This window comes from Siniperca chuatsi, linkage group LG7 (genome assembly GCF_020085105.1).
Source record: "Siniperca chuatsi isolate FFG_IHB_CAS linkage group LG7, ASM2008510v1, whole genome shotgun sequence".
NCBI lineage: Eukaryota > Metazoa > Chordata > Actinopteri > Centrarchiformes > Sinipercidae > Siniperca > Siniperca chuatsi.
The window spans coordinates 14742187-14753423 of record NC_058048.1 but is presented as its reverse complement, the minus strand read 5'-3'; the positions used below and the strand labels follow the sequence as shown (position 1 = coordinate 14753423).

Here is an 11237-nt window from a genome sequence, read left to right as displayed (position 1 = left end):
GTTAAATATTATCCTGGTTTTAACAGCAGCAACAAACATGATTGATGCTTGTCATCCATGTCCAGGGTCCTCCTAATGGATGCACATTACTCCACCAATCAACATCTATAAAGCTTCACCGACATGAGAATAGTAGCTTCCAACATCTAACATTCTAACATTTGTTCACCAGCTTAGTTTATATGTAATAAAATATTTGTGACATTTTACTATTCATCATTTCACTGGGATCTCTCTTAGACTTTGGGAGCCACTGGTCGATGTCACATGTCAAAAATTCTGGTCAGTGTTTTGTACTTTGATGTCATGTTGTAAACATACAGAGCTGACCCTGGACATGAACCCTGTATGACCCTGTCGTTGGAATCAGGTGTGTATGTGGCTTGATGACAGCTGTTGGTTTCTGACTGACATTAAGGGCACATCTTCTGTCTTATATGATGTAAATAAAAAACACCAAGTATCTTTAATAAGGAAAAAAGACTGTGGCTGTTACTTGTATTTGCACATATGACTGATATGAGCGTGTGAGTATGCATTTGATTGTTTGACAGTGACAGAGTATAAAGATCAAAGTTATATAGATCTTCAAATGAGCATTAACGTCCCTTTCTGTTTTTTTCTCATTATGCTTTCGCATTTCAAACAGACCTAGAGTTCATGTAAATTTGTCAAGCGTGTGTAGATCACATAGATACTGAAACACAAGGGCTACTTTTCCAATAATAATAATAATATATAATAATCCTTCAACAGAGTAGTTATAAATGCATGTACAGATTCCATAACAGATATAGCACAGATTTACGAAACACAGTGCCAAAGTGTTCCAGATGGATCATGATAACTAGGCAGGATGAATCAGAGGATCATAATTTGTTGGGCCAGGAAATATTTTTCATTCTTTTGTGGTCCAGGATTGTCTCACTTTAGCTTCATCTTCTTGAGTCTGGTTTTTAGGTGCCGTTGCTCCTCAACTTCAGTGAATCGTATGTTATGAGGTGACCCACCTCTAGCCTTTATCAAGTCTTGCCATTCACTTCTGACCTCTCATTGCTCAGGCATGTTTGTCCAGAAACAGATTAAACCTGCAAATAATAGATTTTTTGTCCACTTGGGGGCAGCAGAAACAAGTGAACACAACATTGACATAAAGTGTCATCACTTTTTAAGTTGGTATGGCGAACATGTTAGCAAACAGTTGAGCAACATCGTTGATTGGAGTCGTGTTTCTGGCCACCTGATGAATGTAAGTTCAAAATTCACTCTCATTTAGCTCTGTGGTCTCTAACAACTCCTGAGGGAAATATCTGACTCCTTAGCTGCTAAATGCTCCACTATGTTCACCAGCTAGTCGCTAACTGTGTCTGCCTGCTGTTTGGTGCTGAACAGGTCTTGTACAGTGGGTTTGTCGAGGCTTTTCGCTGAAAAAAAGTTTCCTGCTGCGGCCCGAAATCAACACTATGAGAGCGATGAGAGTGAACCAAAACAGTTTAGGAACAGACAGCCAAACAATGAACTGCAACTCCGTAAAGCTGAGGCGAGCTGCAGATTCAGGTAAGAATTCTCTGTAGGTTTCATCACTACGAGTGATCCCTTTCACATTGTCACTTGATACATTGTAAGTATAAAAATATCCAGATCATTCCAGATTAACCTAAACTGGTTTTCTCATATATGGATTGAAATACATCTGGACTTACCCTAGTCTTGAATCAACCGAGATGATTTCCTTAAAAGTGAGTTTCGTTAGGACTAGTTAAACGGTTACATTTAAAGGCCCTCTACACCAAGTACACCCACACAGGTGTTTTCACTTGTTGCCTGATTAGACCTCTTCTCAGGACTGTGTGAGCGTGTACAGACTTCACTCTCCTGTTAATGCTGTTGCATCTGCACAACTTAACCCTTTATTATTCTTATTAGGTGTGACATAATATCCAGCAAAGCTCCACCCATCTTCCACATGACTAGAGGTCTAATCAGGCTGGGCAACTGAAAACACCTGTGTGAGTGTGCTGGGCCTTTAACTTCCAAGACATCAAGCTTTAACTTCATATTTATGCTCTATTTGAATGAATCACCAGCCAAAAAAATGTGCAGAACCATCAAACTCAGCCATTTTGATGAAATCTGTTCCTGTTTTCACATATACAAAGAAAATGCAATTGGGATCATTTCGCTGAAGAAGAAAGAGAGTTTAGGATTTTTTCCCCTCTTCTCTTTAAAGCCTGACGTCGGCAACTGATGACATCACTTGTGTGTCGACTCGCCAAAGGGAGACATACCATTAAATAAACAGCTTTACCTGAAGTTAGCTGCCTTTTTACAGTGTTGCCCACACCTCTCCAGGATCTCACCCAAACTCTGCTTCTCACGTCAAACCCTCCTTTTTGGGCTTTTCAGAAGCAAATTGTACTGCATATAAACAGTGCAATCTGCCAGTTGTCATCCATGTTTGTTTTGGTACAAGAACACGCAACAATTGACATTCCTGCAGGATTTGCGGGCTCGTCTACCGTCAGAACTCCAGTCGGTACTGACCAGTCGTGCAGTGTGTTGTCCAATGTATTTACTCACTCTCATATGGTTTATGCTCCTTCCTGACTGTCAAACACTAAAAAATCTATGCAAGTTGGTAGAAACAGTCTTTGTAGGTTTCAGCTTGTCTTCGACTTTGTCCAGCGGTGGAAAGTAACTAAGAACATTTACTCAAGTACTGTACTTAAGTACAAATTAAAGGTAATTGTACTTTACTATTTCCATTTTCATTTTATGCTTCCAACTTTATTCTTGTAGCCTACTCCACCATATCTCAGAGGCAAATATTGTCCTTTTTACTCCACTAAATTTGTCTGACAGCTTTAGTTACTTTTCAGATTAATTCATTTTTCATACCCTTACTGTCCTGAAAACCACGTATCTCTAAATTTGGTGATTTTTAATTTTTCTGATAAACTGAAAGATTAAAAGTTCCTTTATGTGTTGAATTCTTCAACTTAAGATAACACCCCCACCTGGATTAGCTAGAAAATACATTGTCACAAAGCTGAAAACAGGACTGTTTTTCTGAGCTCATGAAAAGTTGACTTTTTTTAGAGATACATGGTTCTCACAAGACAGCGACGCCACAAACATATGATGATCTTATAGAATATGATACATTTCCGTAGATTAAACTGGCCAACAGTATATAAAGTCGGTAAAATTTGCTCAACTTTAAACATCTACAGCAGTAAAATGCAACACACACATTATTGCAGCAGTAATGTTAATCCAAAAACATCACATTTAATAAAACACTGACAGGGACTATTTTACTGCACAATGAGATACTTAAAGTACATTTTGCCAATAATAAGTAAGTTTTGAATGCAGGACTTTTACTTGCAGTGGAGTATTTTCACAGTGTGGTATTAGTACTTTTACTAAAGGATCTGAGTACTTCTTCCACCACTGGGGTTGTCCCAAGCTTAAGAGCCACAGATGTATGTGTAAAAGAGAAGATAACTATAACTATAACTATACTAGGTAGTTTCAGCCAACCAATCTGACTGTTCAAGGATGCTTTCAAACTGTGTAGATAATTTCCATCCTGCATGCAATATGCAAAATCAGATTGGCTGCCATGTAAACTATGGTAACCAGCAGCTTTTTTTTTGCTGTCTCCTGTTATTTTTGTTATTCTTGTGCATATTTTTGTAGAAATCCTCTCAGACAGTGCACCTTCACTGATACATTGGTAATAGCCTTGGTTGCAACAGTCAAGTAACACTTAAGCCAGAAGCCTTCAAAAATCTCAGTGACAATTTCAATGATGTTGTTCATTTCCCTCCCATGTAGTCTCATAGTTCACCCCTCTTCTCTGTTCTGCCCTTCCTCCCTTTATCTTTTACCCCCCTTTGCACCCTCTGTATATGCAAATACGTCACCATTACACTAATTGGCTCTGGGAGGTTTGAATATTTCACATGGACCATCTTCACTGCACAGGTGGGTGAGTATGGGGTGTGGCTTAACATCACACAAGCTAACGTGCTAATGGAAATCTCGCACACACACAAACACACAGAAGGTATGAATGAGTGAACAAAGGTCATGTAATTTGCACACATACATGCTTGTCATATTAGCCAAATGAAGCAGGGCTGAGTTATGGGTTATGGTTGTGTGGGGTTATGTTGTGTGTGTGTATGTATATATGTGTATTGTGTGTGTCAGACCACTCAGAATGAATTATGCTGCCATTATTCATGGATGTATCTGTAGAAGCGCTCTGATCTGTGTGTATGTAGTCTGTATTGAAAACATAGGGTGTGGTTTGGTATGTTTTCTTTTCAGCTTGACCTCTTAGGAGAATTTCTGTTGTGAGAAGTGTTTGTTTCTGGATGTTGTCCACGGTCAGATTAACAACATTCAGTGCTTTTAACTGTACTACATAGTCTTCATCAGTGGATGGAGATTGCACAGTTGTCATGGAGACTTCATCTAGATTTATTGTCCCCAGAGTGATTTTACAATACACAAACATACAGATGCCCCTTCCAGAATCCCAGATCTCTATCTACAGCACATTTAGGACTTTTCATCTGTGTTGGCTTGTTTAGTAGCTCCAGAAAAGCTTGTACTATAAACAGGCCTTATGTAGGGATTGTTTTATCAAACTATGGTACTATTTTCAAGGTCAGTGAGCTTAATGAACTTAACGTTATGCTTATCGTTCAGTATGTGTAATTTCTTTTTTGTTTGAGTTTACCTTTGAAATGTAATTTTCCATAAGAGGTTGTGAAGACTGTTTGCAAATCAAACTTGGCTCAAAACAACATTTGGCAGGGCACGCAGTTACAACAGGAGCCAAGTTGTTGCCCACCACTGCAGAAACCTGCACTGCGATTAATGGTGTGTTCTAACAAATACAATTGATTGTGTTCACAGGTGGGAAGCCAGTGAGAATTAATGTCTTTGTGACCAAGGTTGTACCTAGGCCTGTCAACTACTTTTGTTGGATGATATATTGTCCCAGCAATAATTGCAATAAATGATATTATTGTCATTTTAAGGGCATTCGCATGGCATTCATTTGCATAAAGCATAGTTGTGTCGATTGCAGCAGGGCAGAGATAGAGAAATCTTTAGCCAAATAATCCCAAACTAACTACAGGGACATTGTACATTTGAAGTAAAAAAAGCACTGCGCCCCAAGTCTTATATGTTTATTCTGGCATCATGTCGGCTAAAATGTTGGGGACATTCTTATGTAAACAAACACGCATGTAAACACGAAGTCAGCAAAAAGGATCGAGGTCATGTCCATATATTGTACAATAAGTCGATAACGTAATTATCGCGACAGATCTGGTCGTACCCAGGATTTTAGAAATTCTGCGCTCATGAGGCCATATTCCCTCAATGGAACTAAGACTTTTGACTAGCCACCATTCAAAAAACAAAACAAACAAGCCAAAAAAAACCCACCAGAAATTCACATTTTATTTATGTTTTGTGTTTAATTGTATTTTCTGTATATTTTATTTCCCTACAAACCTCTTTTATTTTATTTAGGTTTTTTTTTGTTTAAATCAGTCTAACTTAATCTAAAAACAGCACAAAAGTAGAAATGAAGAGAAAAAATGTATGTAAAACAGAAGGTATGATGTCTTGGTCTTCATCGACCTTCATCAGATTGATATGTATCTGTGGGCTGCAAACATGTAGATGAAGATATATGAAGGAACCATCTTCCTTGTGGTTCTAGTTAGGTAATAAACTGTCAGACACTCAGGGCATGTGCACCCACGCCCACCAGCCTCCCCTGCCAGCCTCCCCGTGTGTGATTACAAGTGTGTGTATCTGTGTGTATTTCCGCATTTCAACCGAGGGGCGTGGTCCTCAATAATGAATCACTGCTGGCCTCCCACCTATGTTCTTCTTTCATCTGTTCTCTCCCTCCATCTTTCTCTCATCCATCACTACCACAGTTCTCTCTCCGGCTCCCTGAGCTCTAATTCATACCACTCTCACTTTCTCTTTCTTCCAAGCCAAGTCCCTCTCTAATCAGCTTGCCCGTAAATTTCTCTGTTGTTGCCGTCTTCCGATGTCTTCTTTCAGACCAATATCTCCTTATTTGTTTCCCCAAAACCCCTAGTAAAGCGCTGCTGCTCTGCAACAGATTTTTTTTAATGTTTGACCATACATTATTGACTATAATTTTGCTTGAGGCAGGCTTTGAAGTGTAACATTATTCAAACCCACAAATTTTTAATTCCAGTAGAGATCCCAAAATTTCCAAACATACCAAATATGTCAGGCTGAACTTTAGCGAAATGTGTATGCAATGATGCACAACGCAGCCAGAATATTTCCATTTGATGGAATGATGCAGCCGCAAATCATTGAATCTTGGGTTTGAATATTTAAATCTATGTAAACATCATAAAGCTTCAATGACAAGATGGAGCAAGCTGATACTATATATATATATATATATATATATATGTATATGACACTACCGTTTGGAATAAGATAATTTTAACAACCCTAAAACTACATAGGTAAGAATAAGAATCTTTATAAACAGTGAAAGAGATGACAAACTGAAACCTCACATGACTTTATCCCTAACAAGAAGTAATCCACATGTCCTGCCCTGCTCTGATATTTTCCACCGGGGTCGCCAGAGTGGAAAAGAGATGAGCAGGATTGTAGGATTAGTGTTGATCCATGCAAATTAAAAGATCATAGAGGCAACCTCACAAGGCAGTGTGAGTAGGATGCCCTTTGCGTGAATCTGCATGTGTTTTTGTGTGAGAGCTTGTAACCACCATCCAACACCTCCATCTCCCTGCGCACATACTTACTGTGCTGTGTGCATTTGTGTGGACATTTGGCTTCTGTTAATCTTCATAGGATGAAGTGATGCGTATTTTGTCGACTGGAACATGAATGTATATTTTCCCTAAAAGTCTCTGCGGTCACCCATATGTGAAGTTCTGGATAATCTCAGAGATCAGTGTATAATATCTGCGGGACAGCGTTTTTACCTACAGGATTACTAGAAAACACACCATTAGCACCAATGTTGCAGCAAACATAATGTCCACTGACCTACAAAGCCTGAATTTTCTGTTATAATCTGGACAGAAAGACTCAAAACAGACTTGCAGCTAAGTAACACAACACAAGTTGACTGTACTTGTGGGAGTTTGTGACTTCCTTCATGTTTCTGTGATTGACTCAGCACTAATGAAAACAGAAGAACACCAGTATTACTGTTTGTGATTAAAGCAGCCATAATTTTTATGTAGATTTTTAAGAACAATGTATCAAATGACAATGTGAAAGCCTTTACAGAGCTTCAGTGAGTTTCAGCTCATTGTTCAGCTCTCTGGCTGAACTTTAATGCGTTGGTTCACTCTCACCACTCTCAGTGTAATTTTCAGTCGCAGCAGGCAGCTGTTTTCAGAAACAAAGCCCTAAAAACCCACTGTACGCTATCTGCTCAGCAGCAAATGGCAGACCGACACAATTAGCTACAACTAGCTAGTGAACATGGAGCATTTAGCAGCTGATGATATGCCAAAAACATCAGTTATTGCAGGTTTAAGGACTGACATAATTCACAATAACAACCAGTTGCTTGGTGGTACATATCATGATTAGACTTTGTATTGCTAACTAACGAAAACTGTTCTGCTGTGTGTATATATATATATATATATATATATATATATATATCAGCATGTGCTGCTTATGCTTGTGTGTGTGTTTACTTAACAGCCCTGGTGTGTACAGAAGAATTCATGGTTCATTGCATTACAAAGGAAATACAAAAATACCTCCTTCAAAATGCGGAAATAGATTTTTTATCATTGAGCAGAATGGCTTTTTTTTGTCATTTTGACATCTGAACGCTGCACTGATCCATATTTTTATATTATGTGTAATGTGAAGGAAGTTGCTCCTACTGACAACCCCACAGGAAATTATCCCCCAACTCTACAGAGTGTGGCTCTCACTTGTCACATTTTGCACTTCGGCTTTGTAAAGATTTAACAAAGGAGAAACAACATGTTAATTTTGTTACCTTTGGGCAGAACCAGCTGTTTCCAGTCTTCATGCTAAGCTAAGCTGCTGCTGGTGGCTTCATATTTACTGTACAGACATGAGAGAGGTATCAGTCTTCTCTTATAGCTCTGCAAGAAAGCGAATAAGCGTACTTCCCACAATGTTGAAGTATTCCTTTAATATGAAACTCACGGTTAAAAAGGAAATTTCTGCTGGTCAGTTTGGATGCCTGATGTTTCAAAAAATGTTGTTTTGATAAAGCTGGAGACATAATACAAAATGTCCTCATTTAACACTCCGGAGACTAACTGTGTGTGTGTGTGTGTGTGTGTGTGTGTGTGTGTGTGGCTTTGAAGTCAGTCCATGGCAGTTCAAAGGAACTAGCAGGACACAGATACACAGCTGACGAAACAAACTGTATGTAACTGTGTGTGTGTGTTGTCATGGGTGCGATTTAAGCATATGCTCTCAGTACCCTCCTACTTCCTGGAACATCCTGTAACTTCATTACCATGCTCTCATTAGTTACTCATTTAGACCAATCAGATTTCTCTGTAATCTAATAATTCCGTATAAATTATGGGAGAAATCCATTATTACTGCAAACATCCAGCTAATTGGAACAGGGACGCACCTGCTGTGTGTTTGTGTCCTGTGCATCGTTGGGGTTTAGACGGTCCTCACCGCACCTAAAGATATTAGAGTTTATTTCACTGTTGTTCTGCTGTTTGTGTGCAAGAGAGAGTAATGTGACCATGTGGACGTGTGTGGCCTGTGTTACACCCCTTCCAATAACTAACCTACTCCTGTAAAGTGAGAGCTATGGACTGAGAGACGACTCGGTCAGCTTGACCCAAAACTTATTCAGCACACTGCAGCCAGGCTGTGGTGTGCTGGGAGTTACTTTAACTTGGCTTTGATCATTATGACTCAGAAAGTCTGTGCATGTCTTCTCATTTCACTACAGTCTGTATTTGTCTGTGTGTGTGTTTTAGGTTATTTTGACATTTTTGTCTTCATTTCATAGCTCACAGGAACTTCTAACCTCCTTAAAATACAAAAAACAGTCCAAGTCCATGTGAGATGAACTGACACTCGCATGCCATATGCAGGTTGAAAGAGTTGTTGCTGTGTGTGATCATTCCTCCTGTCCATAAAGTCTGTGAAGTGATTCCTTCATATAAGGACAAAATCCACAGACCAGGACAAAGTCATGCGGTATTTTCCAAAGTTACAGTTTTTTAATACCAAATCCCCTCTTTTTGACAGTGTGTCCTTGCTGAACCATGGTGAATGGATACATCCTGGTGGTCACATGCAGGTTTGTTGTTGGGACAAAACACAGATAGCAAACCTACAGATGACTGTCGGGATGAAGATACCCACTATTTTGTCTAACTCAGACTACTGAGGCCTCAGTAATATATATTATATTGAGCTAGAATGCATTTTTTTTTGTACTTGGACTTTGGATTTTGTCTCCAATCTCTTTCATTGTAGTCATGTTAGGAAGAGATCTCTTCACAGCCGTGGATGAGGAGGAATGATTAGGAATATGGCATTTGAGTGTTGCACTAACATAGACTTAATATATGAAACTATCTTTTAAGGAATTTGATCCCTGATGTCTCACATTCAAATTAAGTTTACCTACTTGCCTTGTAAATAAAGATTTGGCATCAGAATCTCAAGTCATATAAAAGATTAATTATTTTGATATAAAAGGATATATCATCATATCAGATGATGGTTGTACAGAGTCCTATTCTTCTCGTCCTAAATCAACATTGTCATCCTGGTCAAGACAGAGCAGCAGAAAAGGTTATTTGGTTAGAATCCTTATTTCTCACTCACGCATGTTAGCAGTTTTATGTACGGCAACAGAACAGTGTTGTTTTTCAGAATGCATTTATCTGAAAAAAAAAGAATAACAGCAGGCATAAAAATAACAGCACGTCCTTATAATGTTAAACACCAATTAAGCTACTAAAGTTATTGAGCTGAAGTGAAATAGGTAGTAATAGATAGGAAGTGATTGGTACAGAAGCTAAATAATTTCACAACTGATTATCTCTTGTCTTTATTATTTAAGTACTTTGTTTTCTAATATTAATTTATGTTATGATTGTGCTTGTTGTTGCATATCATTTAACCCTTTGAATTATTTGTTTTGTTTAACTCCACACATTTAATTATCTATACAATAACAAAATATTATTGTTATTATTTAAAATAATTGTATTTTTCTTTGGAGCACCACTCAATATAAATGAAATGAAACACTCATTTTTCCTCACACTTCTCCAATTGAGTGCAACTACCATGAAGTCAATCGATGCCCTTGGCTGGAGGAACACCAGATATCTATTTAAAAAAAAAGAAAAACAAATGTTAACATTTGAAAAGGGTGTATAATTTGAACTGCTGCTCTCCTCTGCTGTCACCTGAAATGAAATACTCATTTGTCCTCACAAATCTCCAACTGATTGTGACTGAGCTTGTTGCCTCTACTTGTAAAAATTCGTCACTTTGTTGATTTGTCTTCAGGTACACTTTTTTTGACACTGACAGCAATGAGGGCTACACTGCCTGGAAGCTGTGGGGCTAGGAGAAGGCGCTCTCACACCTCAGACAGCAGCGGACCACAGTTGGAGAGAGAAGTGACTAAAGAGCAGCAGTTGGAGGGAGACCAGTGTCGCCAGGCCATAGCTCGAGTGAAACACAGCACAGACAACAAACAGATCTTCTTGAAAATGAGAGCAACCTTCCAATACCCTTTTCAATAAATCTACATCTGTGTCTAATCTGCAAATCATAACACTTAAAGAATGTTTGCAAGCCCTTAAAAAGTCTTAAATTGTCATAAATGTATTTATGTTCATACAGGTGTCTAATACATCATGACAGAATATATCACAGTGATAAAATACTGCAATGTGTCCTTTTCCTTTAACAAAATAAACATTTGGACAAATGTCAATGTTGTCATTTAGATCATTTGTAAAAATGACAAGTAGCTAAGACTTCAACCTGCATGTGCTTACTTGTGTGGCAAACTGTCTTAAATGTTATTCTAAGAAGCATTTAAAATGTTTAAAAAGCCTTAAATTATAATTGTAATGATGTAATTGTATAACGTAATTGTAATGTATTCACAATGTTGTTTTGTGAAG

General features: G+C 38.3%; 1 protein-coding gene across 1 annotated transcript in view; it reads left to right on the top strand.

Annotated features, from left to right (window-relative positions):
* gucy1a2 (guanylate cyclase 1, soluble, alpha 2) overlaps nt 1–11044 on the top strand; it is a 63851-nt gene extending 52807 nt beyond the window's left edge. The window contains exon 8 of the mRNA XM_044203569.1: nt 10612–11044. Coding sequence (XP_044059504.1) covers nt 10612–10626 — 15 coding nt within the window. The 3' untranslated portion in view covers nt 10627–11044. The remainder of the gene's footprint in view (nt 1–10611) is intronic.
* Nucleotides 11045–11237: the final 193 nt, after the last annotated feature.